Source organism: Lycium barbarum, chromosome 1 (genome assembly GCF_019175385.1).
Source record: "Lycium barbarum isolate Lr01 chromosome 1, ASM1917538v2, whole genome shotgun sequence".
Taxonomy (NCBI): domain Eukaryota; kingdom Viridiplantae; phylum Streptophyta; class Magnoliopsida; order Solanales; family Solanaceae; genus Lycium; species Lycium barbarum.
The window spans coordinates 80,678,866-80,696,568 of NC_083337.1; the positions used below are offsets into that span (position 1 = coordinate 80,678,866).

Consider the following 17,703-nt stretch of genomic DNA (forward strand, 5'->3'; position numbering starts at 1 on the left):
CCTCCTCCTCATCGATTATCCATAGATTGAGATGTTCGATTCTCTATGGTTTGAGATGCGAGAATAAAGGAGTCAGCGGTTGGTGATGAAACCACTGTGTGATTAGGAGGCGCAGCAAGACGAAGCAAACGAGAAAATAGTTCATCAATTGTAGGAACCGGAGGACTAGCCAAAGTCTGATCATGCACCGAATCAAGGTCAGTAGGAAGTCCAATAAGTGTAAGAACTAGAAACAACATCTGTCTTTGCTCATGTTGTTTTTCAACGATCGTAGTGATTGGCATTAACTGCTCAAATTCCTCCATGACTGCCTGTACCTGTCCCAAGTAAGTAGACATATCTGATTCCTGTTTCTTTAAGTTGGTCATCCGAGATATCACTTCATAAAATCGAGATATGTTATTAGTGTATAAAGCGCGAGACTTTTCCCAAACTGAATAACAGGTCTGGAAGCAACGGAACAAGGGCATCAACTTGGGATCAATAGATCGCCACTGAAGGCTACATTATTGAACGTCAACCTTCTCCCACTGTGCTTTGGCCTTTCCATTTGTTTTACTAGCATTTTCTTTTTCGTCAACCACAATAGCCTTTTGCGTTTAGTGATCTTGAACACCTTGACCCTTGCACCACAACTTAACCGAGGAAGCCCAAGCTAAATAGTTTGAACTTCCCATTAACGGTTCGAAAGTAATCATAGGGCTTGAAGTTCCGATTCCCGTGTTTTTGAACCCAAAAAAGTCATGTCCGAGAGACATGGCTCAAAACTTCAAGAAAGACACACAAAACAGGGACAAAACATAGTTGATGGTGCTAAGTAAACAGAGATCCAGAAGTTGCCAGAAATCAACCGCCGGAAAACTAAAAGTGATCGGAAGTCAGAAATAACTGCTGGGGTAGGTGCGAAATGGTTGACACACCAGGCTGGGAAAATGTTTTTTGTCAAAAAGTGGCCGGAAAAATGCAGATCTGCCGGAAATAGTGCAGCAGTCGCCGGAACCTTAATTCTGGCGATCGGAATCTTCTGCAACTGATATAAAGCCATCGGAAGACCTGGGCGACCTCAACTGAAGAGAAACAGATTAGAAAATAGTGTTGTATCTCCGGAAAAATAGTGTGCCGGAAACACTGTTCACGCGTACTTTTCACGTCAGAAAAATTGTTCCAGTGATGATATTCTATTATGGCTCTGATACCATGTGAGATAGTATTATTATTGGATTGTGTATCTACATTATTACATTGAGCCCTATTTATAGACATTACATCCTAATTCTTTTCCATGTAGGATACTATATACAAATCCTATTCCTATTCCTATTCTAACAATAATGATGGTAATTTTTACTTTCACAGAAATCTTTAAGTTAACATTTTAATCATTTAAGACTATACAAGGTTTCAATGATCCTTATCTAAAATCAAGGTTCCGATGATTCGAACTTATTAAGAGCTGTTTTCAGCTTTTTTGAGTGTTTGGTTGGCCAGCTTATAAGCCATTTTATACTTAAAAAAAGCCCAAGAAAATAATTGGGCTTGTTTGGATTTCAGCAACTTATAAGCTAAGCCAAACGGGCTTTAAGAGCTAAGTGCAGTGAACGAAAGGAAAACAAATGCGCTTTATAATTTGAGTTCTGAATTATTCATCCAGACCTTCATTAAGTTAAAAAGAATAGAGGTACTCAATACGAGAAAAACGGATAAACTATGAAATTAAAAATCCCAACTCCTCTATGTTGAATGAAATTCCTATAAAATCTATTTTGAGCTTGTTTGTGAAAAAATTCTCTTTTGGCTTACACTGCTTCACTGCGTAAAAGAGAGCAAAGGTGATGGATGGAACTAGAACATGCAGTTTGGACTATTGATTCAATTCTTTTTCTGCAAACTAGTATTGAAACCTGCGCGATGTGCGGACAGTATTATGATCCAATTGTTTGAGTTGGTCGTTATATGAAATATGTTCCCCTTACAATCACTAAAAAAAGATTAAAGAATATAAGATGGTGAATTAAAATATTATATGAAGTTATTGAAAAAGTTCAAATTGCAATACTCATGCTTGTCAAGTTGTCAGCAACCTTATTCTCTTTATTGTATATTTGTTTAATTTCTGCTTCAAGTAACATTAACTTGTAATCGTCCATCAGTGCTAAGTTAAGTGTGCCGGTCTGCTTTTGTAGTTACTATAAATTTTGAAACTTTTGCTATGACTGTTGCAACGTTTGGACTTCTGTTTTCATTCTTAAATATGTTACTATGTCATCTTGTTTCTAAGTGCAATAATTTGAAAAAAAGGCAGCCCGGTGCACTAAGCTTCCGCTATGCGCGGGGTCCAGGGGAGGGCCGCCATATAGTTATTGCAACATTTATGTTTCTTATTTATCTTTGAGCCGAGGGTCTATCGGAAACCTCTCTACCTCACACAAGGTAGGGGTAAGGTCTTTGAACACCCACCCTCCCCAAACCCCACTTGTAGGATCACACTGGGTATGATGTTGTTGTTGTTGTATGTTCCTTATTTATCTTTATTACATTATCCACTATTTATTTAGTATTATTACATAATAGTGTACAATTCTTTTATTAGCTTGTCACTTGGTTTAATATCCTTGTCAGGTACTCTTCTTTTAATCTTTACTTTTCTTACCCTTGATTTTTCTTTTACAGTTTTATTCTATTATTCACATTCTTCATTATTTAAATTATGATTAATACTTATACTTCTGTATATGTTTTTTTACTTTATTTTATTTTTAAAATTTAGATATCAGCACGTTAACACTATCCCCATCTTTGTAAAAGTTTTTGTGAAATCATCCGCATGATTTGGATGTTTTATCCACTATTTTAATTTTAATGTAATTTAATACACGTAGATATAAATTGGGACGGAGGGAGTACTAATTATAGAAAAGTGTCAATCTTGTTGGGACTGACTAAAAAGGAAAGAGTCATACAAATTGGGACGGAGGGAGTAACTTTCAATACAAGAAGTGTCAACTTTCAATCTTTTTGGGACAGTAAATCATATATATATATATATATATATACACATACACTCAAAAATAATTACAAAACATATTGCAAGAGCATAACCAAAACAACCGTGAACGGTTAGGGTGCAAAACAATCAGTATCCTCAAACAATGAGAATCGATATCCACCCAAAAAATGCTTGTCAAAAAAAAAAAAAAAAAAACAAATCCACCCAAAAATAAAAGTACATAATGAACAACGTGAAAAAAATAGATGAACCATTCAAAAACTTTTTTTTTCCATGACAAAAACTTTATATTTCAAAACACATTTCATATTCTAATTCAACAGGTTCAGCAAGTACCAGAATTAAATTTGTCATAATATCTTATCGTTCTATATATTTTTTAAATTTATTTATTTTCTTATCTTTCAACAGCTCATTTGCAATTCAAACAATTTTTTTTAAAATTTTGTCAAAGATTTTTAAGTAAAAATTTATTTTTTTAGTCCAACTTCAAAGTTTTAAAATATTTCAATTTATCTTGGATTATTTATTTAATACTGAAGGCTATAAAATTCCAATTCAAAAACTTTATCGTTTATTAAAACTTTATCTTTCAATTTACACTAGATGTTATTACTATAAATGTTCTACATTTGTTATGGTTTTGTAGTAGCTCTTGGCTTAATCTCAAGAATAACTATATTCATTGTCCTAAAATTGCCAAGTGGCAATTTAGTAGCTTGCCACTAGGCGAAATTGCAAAGCAACCTTTCTTGCTTATATATATATATATATATATATATATATATATATATATATATATATATATATATATATAATGTGTGCTTATCAAAGTGGTAAGTACAGAGAAAAAGGAAATATGAGTTGTATAGATGCAGAAATTTTAGTTGTAATATATGGATTAAATAGTTTTAGACATACTTAGAAGTGATAAATACAGAAGCACTGTCATCAATAATAGAAAATAGACTTTTACAAAGTTTTATTAACCAAGAAACTATGAGCCTGTTTGGATGTGCTTATGCCCATAAGCTGCAAACAGCTTATAAGCTAAAAAAAATAAGTTGGGGTAGTTTAACTTATTTTTTTTGGCTTATAAGTTGCTTTAGATAAGCTAAGTCAAATGGGCCCAATTATTTTTTTGAGCTTATTTTAAGCACAAAATGACTTTAAGCTGGCCAGCCAAACACTCAAAAAAGCTGAAAACAGCTTATAAGCCAATCCAAACGGGCTCTATATCTGCAGTAATTTGGGAATTACAAGGCGTAAGAGACAACATAGAACAATTTACAAAAAGGATAAAGCAGCAAAAGAAAGTTTGTAAGATAAGAATTTCATTAGGATAATAAATAGAGTCAGACAAAATAGATCCATCAAAAAATCTAGAATATTTAGACTTACGAATACATCCAGAAAAGAAATACCGAATATTAAAAGATCATAGTATTATAAAGTGTAATTTCATTAACGGAGAACATATTTTACATAGTGAAGACAAACAATTTAATACACTAATAGACTTGATCATAAACCTTAGAAAAGTCCCAAGAAAATAATAAAGATATAGTTAGAATATTAGACGTAGTAGAATCCTCACAAGTTAAACAAAAGAAAACGTTAGAAAAATTAGAACATAATTTTGATTTCTTAAAATCACAAGGATTTCTTACTAACCAAGTTAATTACCTAGGAACAGTACATCGAGAAGCTTTAGAAACTAACACAGACGTTCTGTATATGTTGAAGAATGCAAGTATTACTTTCAATTACTTGTGTGTTTGAGGTATGTCAAGATTGCACAAGTTTTATCATTGATGGTTTTGTGGCTCTCCCAATTGTTGTCTGTTGTATATAAAGATTGCCCAAGTTATTGATAGTTTTGTCGCTCTCAAAATTGTATATTTTGCTGGTAGTTTCCTATTAGCTTTTCTGCACCCTTACTTCGTACTTGTTTTACATCTTATGAGATCCCCTCTTGAAGGAATATGGTTGTATTTTTTCTAATTTGCTTAATATATGTGTAGTTATTTCCAGTATCTTTAACAATGAGGGTCTTGAGGTGCTTGCATGGAGGTCGGTTCCAGTAGATTCTTCTGTAGTTGGATATTATGCAAAAGAAACTATGCCCAACATACAGCAGGTTTTTGTTCGAGTTGTTAAAGAGGAAAACGTTGATGACATCGAAAGAGAACTCTATATCTGTAGAAAACTCATCGAGAGGGCAGTGAACTCAGAAATTTGGGGAAATGAACTTTATTTCTGTTCATTGTCCAATCAAACCATAGTTTACAAGGGAATGCTTCGTTCTGAAGTCCTTGGGAGATTCTATTATGACTTACAAAGTGAGCTCTATACGTCTCCTTTGGCTATTTATCATCGTAGATACAGTACAAACACCAGTCCCAGGTGGCCTCTTGCTCAACCAATGAGGTTTCTGGGTCACAATGGAGAGATCAATACTATACAGGTAACTATAGGTGTCAGTAACATTTTCTTTGGTTGCTGACTGCTTGTAATATCTGATATTTTCACATCAACAACCATATGCAGGGAAACTTGAATTGGATGCAATCCAGAGAAGCCTCATTGAAGTCAACTGTTTGGCGTGGTCGTGAGGATGAAATCCGTCCTTTTGGCAACCCAAAGGCATCTGATTCCGCAAATTTAGATAGTGCTGCTGAAGTATGGATCACTGCATTTTTTTTTTGGGATCACTCTAGTTTTAGTCATTATTGAAGGCATAGTACTATTTTTTTCTCACAACTAGTAACTGTTTGACCTTTAATGTTCGCTAAGATGGTTTCCTTAGGAAGAAAATCTTACTGTTTTTCGGTTGCTGGCTATTTGTGTTGACTTCAAATTGCTTCTAGGTTAGTTTTGTCATAAAATCTCTTCCAGCATCTTATGCTACTTGATGGTTATAAAAAGAAACATCGTATGCTACTTATCATTTTTTCCTCGCAGATGTTATAACTTGTTTCATATAGACTTTTAAACGTGAGCTGTTTGTTGTTACTCCTTTTTCCTTGCTGCTTTGTTTTCTCTCTTCCATAGATATACTAATAGATTATTCACCATCTAACCCTTTTTTTGGATCAGTTACTCATAAGAAGTGGCCGAGCTCCCGAGGAAGCACTGATGATTCTTGTCCCAGAAGGATATCAAAATCATCCAACATTGACTATTAAATATCCGGAGGTATTCCATGTTGGCATTTAATCTGAATTAGATTCTCGTCAAGTTCTGTACTTCCAAATATTAGAAGGGCTCTTGTGGTGGTCAATCTTGTGTACTATGCTAACACTTCTGAAATTTGTACTGAGATAATTTGTCTTCGTTGCTTTGTCCAAATTTTACTTGTGTTGATGTTTGTACTGAGATAATCTTGCTTTAAACCATGTTTTTTACCTTCTGAATTGTAACTAATAGATGTAATGCATGAGATGATTATTAGAATGTTATGTTTAAAAATCACTTTTCCGTGACTGAATATTTGACCATTGTAGGTTCTTGATTTTTATAACTACTACAAGGGTCAGATGGAAGCTTGGGATGGGCCAGCCTTACTCTTATTCAGGTGATCTTCTGAATGCCAGTTCTATTTCAACTTGTTTTGTTTTCTAGATGCCGTGCTGTAATATTATCTCGTAGGATTTGTAAACTACTGAAATTTGTCAAAATCTTTATTGAAAACACAATTAAGTCTCAAGGGGTTGACCTAGTGGTTGAGGCATGGCTGTAACAACCTGGCGAGTATACATATATATATATATATATATATTTTTTTTTTTATTTTTTTTTTGAAACTGGTAATGTTGTATTCCTCAGCATTAAGGGTGTGCTGGCCCCCTCCAAAAAGTTTTCTAGTTACTAATTACAGGGAGCCTAACAAATCTACTAATTGAATTGCATCATTTACAAGGTCTTCTTTGCACCAAAAATAAAGGGTACTGATACACTTCCCTTTGATATTCTGAGTGGAAGTGAAACTATCCTCAAAACATCTATGCTTGGTGTGAGCCCATTTCCTCCAGCCTTGGTGGCAGGATTATCTTAACAATCTGTGCTTGTCGGGGTGGGGGGGGGGGGGGGGGGTAGATTGGATTTTGGACTGTAGATTAGTCGAGGTAACATGCAAATTGGTACACAACCAGCAAAAAAACAAAATTAATGTAAACTCTCTTATCCATTCCGTGTTTACTGTTGATCGTGCAAAAGCTAAGGTATGAGAAGTTTCTGCGTTTGTCTACTGTACATTTTCTTGATTGCCTATTCTCTCAAAATCTCCAACAGTTGGACTGTAGATTAGTCGAGGTACTTGCAATTAGCATGATTTTAAGAGACTTTATTTCCCTTTTCTCGTTATTATAGGAATAAAGTATTTCATTTTACTGTAATTGATTCTCTTTCCTTAATTAGTTAGGATTCACATGTATAAATATCCCTATTCATGGGATGTAAAGACATACTGAAATACAGGGAAGCCTTTTCTTCTTTCTCAAATTCTACAATAATACATGCGAAGTACATGATTCTGGCTATAACCATAAACCCAGATAGTAATCTGGCACAGTGGTACCTATGTATATGCTCGCCTCCTCTTAGACATAGTCATCCCTGAAATCACATATATTCTTTAACTAGCTAGCATACTGATCTTTCAGGAAAAACACTTCTTGAGGTCAAGTCTCTACATACCTCAAGTTTCCAAACTAGCTAAGTGCTCCAAAACTGCTTTACCACGTTCAGTCTTGCTCAAACTTCTGCGGTTTGTGCAAAAGAATAACCCTTGGGGTTAATTACACTCATTAGACCTATGTTACTCGGACTCTTCAAAAATGTCACCGGGTGCGCGTCGGATACTCCAAAAGTAGTGTATTTTTGGAGTATCCGACATGGGTGCGGCATCTAAAGTGAAGAGTCCGCGCAACTTAGCATTAGACCCATTTATTAAAGTTAGACTTTGGTCAAAGTTGAACATGCAAAGTCAACTTTCAATCCGTGGGGTCAAAACCCAGAACATATTATAGATTCTAGTTACCCATAAGATAAGGACAAATCTTATAATTAGTTTTTCATTCAGAGTCCAATTAGTCCTTCATATCCTCATTTTTCTTATTTGGGGGTTTGGGGTTCAAGTCTATGAATTGCCACTTCAATCTTTTGTTTTATATAAATCTCAACGAAACTGTGTAATCATCCCAAAAACTACAACAACAAACAACAACATACCCAATGTAATCCCACAAGTGGGATTTAGGGAGGGTAGAGTGTACGCAGACCTTACCCCTACCTTGGGAGGTGGAGAGGCTGTTTCTAAAAGACCCTCGGCTCAAAGAAAAGCAAACCAAAGCTGTCCGGAAAAGAAATAACGGAAGTAAAGAAGCCATGACAAGATATTATATAAAGCATGACAAAGTAGTCCGAAAAAAAAGAACAATAACATAACTACCACAAAATCATACGATAATCGAAGTACAAGAAGTAACAGATAATAGCAGAAATCAAAGGACAAGAAACTACAAGTACCTACTAGCCTTCTACCCTAATCCGTGTCCTCCATAACCGAATCTAAGGTCACATCCTCGGTAAGCTGAAACCTAAGTTGCTCAGACTGATGTTCGGGTATCCGATACGGGTACGGATCCGAGTGTTGGATTGGCAAACTCTAAATTTTACGATTCGAGGGTGCGAATCCAGGTATGGATACAGATGCTGGGATTCAGCTAAGAAAATTAAAAATTATAAAAATAAAGCTATAAAGATATTCTAAATTTTGAGAGATATTCTATGAGAACTTAAATGTATAGTGTAGAATTCAATCTTTCATTTTCCAAGATAGGCATTTTATTTCCCTATGTCTTAAATTGGTTTTATATTTTATTTTGAGAAATCAAAATCCAATTTTATCCCAAATTTGTCCGCGGACTCTGGTCAAAGTATCCGAAGTTGGTTGACCGAATTCGAGACGTATCCTGCACCCGCACTTGTCCCCTTCTCATATGGAGATGGGTACGGTATCAAAAATGAAGAGTCAGCGCAACTTAGGTTGAAACTGCGCCATATCCTGTCTAATCACCTCTCGCTAGTACTTCTTCGGTCAACCTCTCACACCTCCGCACCGGGGCATTCGTGCATCTCCTCTTCACATGTCCGAACCGCCTCAGCCTCGCTTCCCTCATCTTGTCCTCCACCTAGGCCACCATCTTGTCCTGAGTATCTTCATTTCTAATCCTATCTCTCCTCGTATGCCCACACATCCATCGCAACATCCTCATCTCTGATACCTTCATCTTCTGATTTATATTAATTACCTTAACTCAATTTTTAAACTTAGAACTGATCTGAAATTTCAAACCCCTAGGGAATCGGGTTTCTACCCAAATCATCCCTATAGTGGTATCAACTTATAAGCATGCTCCAGATATTAAAGACATGGACCTTAGACCTATCTCAACTCCAAAAGCTAGCTCATGAGGGGATGATTGCCTAAGACCATATAACAATTCATGTACCTATACCACAAACAATGTGAGACTAAACACTCACTCGCGTGCCCGGGATATGATAAAATAAAACCTTGATTGAACTGCTTTGTTAAGAATCGGTTACTTGAAAGGAAAACAAGAAAATAGTGCGAAAGAAAAAGTTACGAATATTAAAGATTAAAAAAAAAAGATACACTAAATTCGAGAAATAAATTGCCAGATCTTAAAAGTCATGACTAAGAACCCTAATAGATTGTAGTAAACCTAATTAGCGGATTACGACTAATCCTGATCAGTGTTTTAAAAGACGTGGGCGTAAGGCGAGACGTATTACATATGCCTTGACGAGGCGTAAGCACTAAAGCATGTGGCGGAATCCCCATGGGTATTTAACTTTTAGTATTTTATAAATTAATAAAATAATCATAATAAAAAAGATACATTAAAATTATAAAAAAATCAACAAAATAATAAAATTAGTAGGAAAATGTATCTATTATTAACATGCTAACATGTGCACGAACCATTAAAACAAATCTTGAAAAAGTGTGATCCAAAAATGCATTACACCAATAACATGACTATGATGAAACATAATTAGATTGTAAAAATGATACTCTATCCTAATAATTCAAAAATAATATAAAGTTATTGTGTTAAAACCTTAAACTATATAACAAATTAATACTTATTATAATACAAATAGACAGAATAGATTCTTCAAAACATTATCTAAACTAGAGTGATACCAAAAGAAATTCTAAAACTAAAAACTATCTTGAAAAAGATATATAGAAGAATGCTCTTCAAGAAAATTAAGCACAGCGAAGGAAAATGCAAGCATGGCAGCATAGTAAGAATTGGAGGACAAAACTCTTTGCTTTATAGTTTGCACTTTGCATACAAAGGTCTAAAATTATGAAATTAGGACAAATAATTAGAATAAACTTTTGACTTTTTAGATTTTTAGTTTGAGAATTTACTATGAGTTAACTTTTGGATATTTAACTTTTAAAAAAAGATTTATTAAGCAATTTTGGCTGAAATCTGGAAAAGTTCTTGGGGCTTTCGCCCCAAATAAACGCCCAGAATATTGGGGCTTACGCCCACGATACTTATGCTCCACCGGTATGCCTCAGTGCATTTTTGGTAAGCGGCTCGACCAGAAAATGCCTTTTAAAACACCAATCATGATTACTAGCAGATTCAGTTCAAGAACTTAGATGAAGTGATCTAGACCCCTAATTGAATAATTAAAGATTAATTTACTATAAGATTAAGGGCTCGTTTGGTATGATGGATAAGCCAAAATAGTCTTGGGATAAAAATTTAGTGCCGCCTTATTCCACGTTTGGTTGGAATAAAAACTCGGGATAACTAATCCCGGGATTATAGTGTTTTTTATCCCACATTGAGGGTGGAATAACAATCCCGGGATAACACTAATCCCGGGATAACTTGTTTTCTAACCAAACGAGCCCTAAGCACCTTCTTCAAGTGATCGAGTAAGAACTATAGATATCAAGCAAAGAATTTTCTTACCTCATAGAAGAATCGTTCTTGTAAAGTTGTAAAATAAATCCCAAGTGACTGACACACAAAGGTGTAAAGAAAAGAACTCTCAATAATATTAATAATAATGTTGTCTTTAAAAAACAAAAAGAATCCCCTATATATAGGGGCAGATTGTGCACCCCTATCCTAGACATCATGAGATTCGAATTCTACTTTTATGGAAATATTAAGTAGTAAACCCAACTAGAAAACTTTAAACTAGGCCATCATGTAAAATTACGTCACACTTCTTCCCAAAACTACCTAACAAATATAAGGAAACAAGTGACAAATCTGCATCAAAAACCCACGTGAACTTCAGCCCCTTTTGGGCTTTATATGGGTGTGATTTTCAGCCCCATGTTGGACGAGAATTTCAGCCCTTCTTGGGCTTTATGTGGGTCCCTCCTCTGGGCTCCATGTGGCCCTAATCTTCTTCCTCTTAGACTTGGACTTTGACCATGAAATACGTGTAGCATGTAGCTAACTCCTCGCCATAATTCTTGGGCTCTTCTTCCAAGATAAGTATTTTCTTGATTTTCCATTTAAGGTCAACGAGGGGGATATAGATATCCCTTCTGTACCCTCGAATAATCGATAAGGACATATTTATGAGCACGAGGAGCCAATTTGTCTTTTCCTGAAGTGAGGATATAGATAAGCAGGTACTCCAAAGGACACATGGTGGAAAAGAGAACAAGGTTGACTAAGGAAACAAAACAAATTATGGAATCTGATTTTGAATGATAGGTAAGGCATAAGGTTAATTAGATAACAAGATGTGAGCATGACATCCACTCAAAAGTGCAATGGAACATGAGCTTGTATGAGTAGGGTGCGAGCAGTCTCAATAATATGCCTTTTTTTTCTTTTTACGATCCCATTTTGTTGTGTAGTGTAAGGACAAGATGTCTGATGAAGAATTTCATGGGAAGACATAAATTGTTGTAGTTGAGAAGATGAATATTCACTTGCATTATCACTACGAAAAGTGTGAATAGAAACACCAAACTGATTTTGTATTTTCGCAATTTTTTTTTGAAATATAGAAAATAATTTAGATGATCTTTCATTACAAAAATCCAAGGACACCTTCAGTAGTCATCAATGAAACTAACACAGTGCTTATAACCCAAGATGGTGCTGACTCTATTGGGATGCCAAATATCAGAATGAACTAAATGAAAAATAGACTGCACAATTATTAAGACTATGGAAAAGTAGTTCGGGTGTGCTTTCGTAATTGACACGAGTCACAGTCCAACTTAGACTATTTTGACAATCTAGGTGCTTTTTTTTTAAGTTTGGGCTTTAAGCTAGGGTGTCCAATCGTCTATGAATTAAATCTGGAGAGTCAGAGGCTGAATAGATTGTAGTAGAGCTAGGAGAATTGAGATAAGAAAGTCCATAATGCATGGCCTTTGCCAATCATCATTTCCGTACTGAGATCCTGTATAACAAAGAAGTCACTAAAGAATGAGATGAAACAATTTAAGGCTCTAGTCAAGCGACTGATTGACAGAAGGCTAAAGGGACAACAAGGGACAAAAAGTTATTCAGAGTTAAGGAAAAAAAGATTGGCTTGATCGACTCCAGTTGCCATAGTCTAAAAAGCATTGGCTAAAGTAACAGTGTGAAGGGACCGAGAATAAATAATATTAGACAGCAAAACTTTTTCACCAGAAATGTGGTCGGAAGCGCCTGAGTCTATGTCCCAGGGACCAAGTGTGGTGGACTGTGAGATACAAGCAACACGATTACTAGTTTGAGTCACAAAAGCTATTGGTGGAGTGTCTGCTTACTGCTGATAGCGCGTGAGGGACCCAACATCAACAGATTTTCTTGAGTAGGGTCAGGGTTCTGATCTTATTGGTGGTAGTGTATGCATAGGGTGATACGATCCCGAGGAGAAAACATGAATCAAGATACTTCATCCGAGGCCGAGCCAAGGAACTCTGAGCCTTACAAGCCATGGTGATGCGAAGAGAGGCTTTGGAGACCTTTGAGGAGCTTCATACAAGAGCATATGACGTGTGGATGATTGCTTGGTCGCATGGAGTGAAGATGAGATGGAGGGAGACGATGGTGGCTAGCCATGCAAAGAGGCTATTCTTTAAAGTCAAGCCATCATCACTAAAGAAGACTACCAAACAAGGCCCTTACTTCATTAAGGGTATTTTTGTAATAGCTAGCCTAGTCTTCTTTAGCATAGTAGTAGAAATACTACTCTTAATATAAATACTACTCTTAGTCATTTCATTACTTAGTTTATGATGAATTGAGGATTGATGTTATTATCATAGTTTGTTTGGCTTGCTAGCCCTAGTTTTAGACTTAGTTGATGGAGTGTAGTTCCATTGTTGTTAACGAACCCTTGTCCTTGAAATTCATGTAGAGTTGTTCATTTGTGGATATCAATTGAATTTCTCTTGCCTTGATTTCAATTAGTATAGGTTCAAATTGTTAGAGTTAGAAATGAGGATTTGGAAACCTATTTCCAAGTTTGTCTTTCTATTCCATCTAATTTGGGTCTTGCTTTTATCTTCTCTTCTCATCCCCAATTTCTTCTATTTTTAATTCCGCGTTTCTACTTGTGTTTTTGATTCCCTAGAATTTCCCCTTTAGGAATCCTATCATAGGGGTAAGAGAATGAGGAACCTCAGAACAACATTGTAGTTTCCTTGAAAATAGGTTTTCTCCTCTCAAAAAATTATTCTAAAAAATAGCTCTGATACCATGTGAGAAAGAAGAGAGTTCGAGAGAAAACCCGGTGTGATTATTCCCTCAAGGTATTTGGGTTTAAATATCATGTCCTAAAAAGAAAAGAAAACCAGTACAAATCAATACCTAATTACAATGGGAGTAAATTAAGCTATCTACTATATTTGCATATATTCTAGAATATTCACAAGGATTCTGACAATCTCGAACGGCCTTGCCTTTCCTCAGAGCCTCCGAATGCTCTCAATCTATTCATAAGTGCACTTTATGGGATTAAACGAGTCTAACAGTATCCAATATTGCAATATAAAAAGAATCAAACTAAAAAGTCAGCCAAAAAGTTAAACTTGAGCCCCCCAGTCAAAATTCGAAAATGATTCCAGAATTGGGTTACCTATTCCCTAAGAGTTCTACTGTTTTGACTCAATCTAACGTCTAATTGACCTTCAAACCATTATTTTATAGCCTCTTAACTTAGAGTTAGAAATCCCACTTTTACACTTCAAAAACACGGATTAAACATCTAAATTACGCGGGTAATCAAGTAGATAATTAAATCAAAGTTTAAGAGGCTTATCCCAAGTCAAGTGATAAAATTCTCCTTGAAAATCGCCTAAAGCCGAGCTCCAAAATCCCCAAAGTTCTTGAAATGAGTTAAAAGTTCCGACATTGCAGATTTTTTACCACATAACGCTTTGCGACCACGACAGGGCTGTCCCCGATTCCGACTGCAATCAAGGACACCCTACCCGATCGCGAGGCTCTTCATGCTACCGTGAAGCCTGCTAACCATTCACTGGGCGATCACGACATCCATCCACGCGACCGCGAAGGACAACTACTGCACCTGAGAAAAAAATAAAATCTGGTTCAACACAAGTATGGGTTTTTCCCCCGAAACTCAACCGAACTCCTCGGGTCCCAATCCGAACTTACGAACAAGTCCAAAATCATCCTTTGAACCTATAGGAACATTCAAACCATGAATTTAAGTCCGTGTATTCACAATATTTACTCTAGTCAACTCTAAGGACTTTAGGCTTCTAGTTCAAGTGCTCCAAACGCTCTTGAGCCTCTCGGGACCCGTACCACCCATACTTGCAAGTTATAAATCGAACTTACAAATGAACCTTACCAAAAAATATTTTTGTTGTGGTTCATCATTTTAATTCTTGTGGAGTCACATACTTATGTTCCATAGACCATTTAATATTGTCAATGTAGTCCATACCATGCCTACAATATCACTTTGGACTTTTTAAAAAATTATGTCTGACGCATCTTCATCTTCTAGTCTTGTACATTGTAATCAAATATTAATATGTCTACTACTCCTTAATGAGAAGCCTCAAATAGGGTAAATGAGTTTTGGAACTCAAAAATACCAGTCGGGTCGTTACAAGAGGTGACACTAAGCAATTGGTATTTACTTTATCATAATTTATTTTCAATTTCTTGGTCCGTGTGTTTGTTATTCATGCTGGTGATTGTTAGTCTTGGATTACACATACATATTTTAATTATTTTCTGTAATGTGCGCCTTTTTTCATAAAAACCCAAGCTTATTTGTGCTTTGCGCTTAAAGCTCCGATGGACCTGAAGGTTTTTTGCGCTTTTTGCTGTTATAACACCGAGGTAGTGAGAACAACTGATTTCAATAATCCTTGTGGTTGCTTTAATAGGTGCAATTGCTGTAGTTGTCAGTAAAAAAATCTATTAAAACTTGGAATTCAAATAATATGGTAATGGAGTTAGCAGAGGTCCTATTTTCGAGTCTTATTGCCACCATCATAAAAAGACTCTTTCTGTGTTGGTCCATGATTCTGACCAACTATTCCTTTCAAGAGAGGGATGGCGAGGGTAAGTTAGAATTGGTGCTTACCATGGTGATGCGACTCATTCTCTAAGTACACAAGTAAGACAAATCAGACACGTGTTTTGACGTTCCGATAGATTGGAATGTCCCAGCAGTCTATGGAGTAGCTTCACAAGTTGGCAACCGGATAAGTTGTGGGTGCTCGGATAATTTAGCATCCATGTTAGTCACGCCTATTACCAAAACAAATTGTGTAATTTAGCATCCATGTTAGTCACACCTATTACCAAAACAAATTGCGTAATTTAGCATCCATGTTAGTCACACCTATTACCAATTCTTCATTCCGTATTGAGGTCCTGCATAACAACAGAGTTATTGAAGAAGGTTACCGAACAATTAATTGATTTACTAATGATATAAGATCGAAAAACAACAAGAAACGTAAAGAACTGTATTTAAAGTCAAACGACATCTGTTATGTCAATGACACCAAAGGGATATTAAATGAATGGAATTGGGATATGGATGGAATACAATGAAATAGAGCCACTTTGAGGTTCCCTCTGAAATGAGGCAAAGAGGATTATGGGGTAGCTTTACCTACTCCTGCTGCCATGGTTTGGGATCTATCAGCCAATGTGACAGTTAGAAGGGATCGGGGAAAAGAAACAATACAGAACATACATTTTTATGTGAATCTTTCTTTTATTGTTGGATATTTGTGTTAAACTTCCTTCACTCCAATCAAAATGTAATTTGGACTTGACAATTTTGGTCAAAAGAAGGTGAGACCTCTTTATCTGAGAATTGCATGGTCTCTTTAGATAAGAGAAACGGGATTGAGGAAAAGAAACAGTGCAAAAAAGACATTTCCGCTTGGTTCTTTCTTTCATTGTCCGATATTCTTCTAGAGCTTTCTTTTCGTCCAATCAAAATGTCATTTGGATTTGAGCGTTTTGGTCACAAGAAAGTGAGAGCCGATGGTTTGAGGAATAGAATGGTCTCTTAAAATAAAAATAAAAATGGGAGAGAGAATGAGAGATCGCGTGAAGACGAACGTCTTAAACCTGGTTCCTTTTATATTTTATAGTTATCAATATACAATTACATTTCTCAATGTGGCACAGTAATATACACTTTGCTATAACTACGGATGCTATCTAACCGCTATTTTCTTTAAGTCTCCCTTTCACAAAGAAAACTGGAGTTCATATCCTAATGTGAAGTCGAGAATGGAATGGTCTTTTAGTAGTACAAAAAGTCTTTCTGTTTTCCAACTCTTCTTGATCTTTCGTGTCAAACACTTTTATGTGGCTGAGATCTACCTGTTCTGAATAGATGTGATGGATCATCATTTCTTACCGATGTGAAATCTGAAGTTCCTCTTGTTACCCATGTGATCTTGCTCATTAGATATGAAATGATTAGTGATGTCACCATTTTTTTATTTTCTAAACATTTTCTTCTCAATTTTGATTTAGCTCTGTTCGTATAGATTCTGGAAAGCGAATGCTCTGTTTGGTGATGTATTGGTCTCCTTGAAAACATATGTTCATTAGATGTAAGAAACTGACTTATCCCCTAAAAAAGAAAAATAGATGCAAGTTAACTGTGATTGAGGCATAGTAATTTTTCTTGCATTAAGGAACTTTGTTATGTAGTTGTTGGATGTGCTTGTGGAATGAAGAAACTAAAACTGCTTTATATATAAATTATAATACGCCTAAGAAATTGTTATATTTTCCAACTGTTGTCTCAATTATTTACCGTTAGTGTCGTTCCTTCCATTTTCACAGTGATGGGAAAACAGTTGGTGCTTGTCTTGATCGTAATGGACTTCGTCCTGCTAGATATTGGCGGACCAATGACAACGTTGTATATGTTGCATCTGAGGTGTGTAAGTTTTGTTCATTTTTCAGAAGCGAAATTCTGATTTCGAATGTTGCAGAAGCCATAAACTATGTCTCGTCTCCGAATTATGTTTCCCTAACCCTTTCTAAAATAAATCAAGCTGAACAATCACACTTGTTCCCTATTTGTGTTCTTCAAATGTAATCAATTTCTTATTAATGGCATTGCATTTGATGATTCTGTCATCTGTACCTCTGGATATT

At 35.7% G+C, this 17,703-nt stretch overlaps 1 protein-coding gene across 1 annotated transcript in view; it reads left to right on the top strand.

The window, feature by feature from the left end:
* The window catches only part of LOC132636141 (ferredoxin-dependent glutamate synthase, chloroplastic-like), a 68,715-nt gene that overhangs the window by 26,332 nt on the left and 24,680 nt on the right, over positions 1-17,703 (top strand). Inside the window, exons 3-7 of the mRNA XM_060352850.1 lie at positions 5,032-5,474; positions 5,558-5,689; positions 6,107-6,205; positions 6,514-6,584; positions 17,386-17,482. Of these exons, the coding sequence (XP_060208833.1) occupies positions 5,032-5,474; positions 5,558-5,689; positions 6,107-6,205; positions 6,514-6,584; positions 17,386-17,482 (842 nt within the window). The remainder of the gene's footprint in view (positions 1-5,031; positions 5,475-5,557; positions 5,690-6,106; positions 6,206-6,513; positions 6,585-17,385; positions 17,483-17,703) is intronic.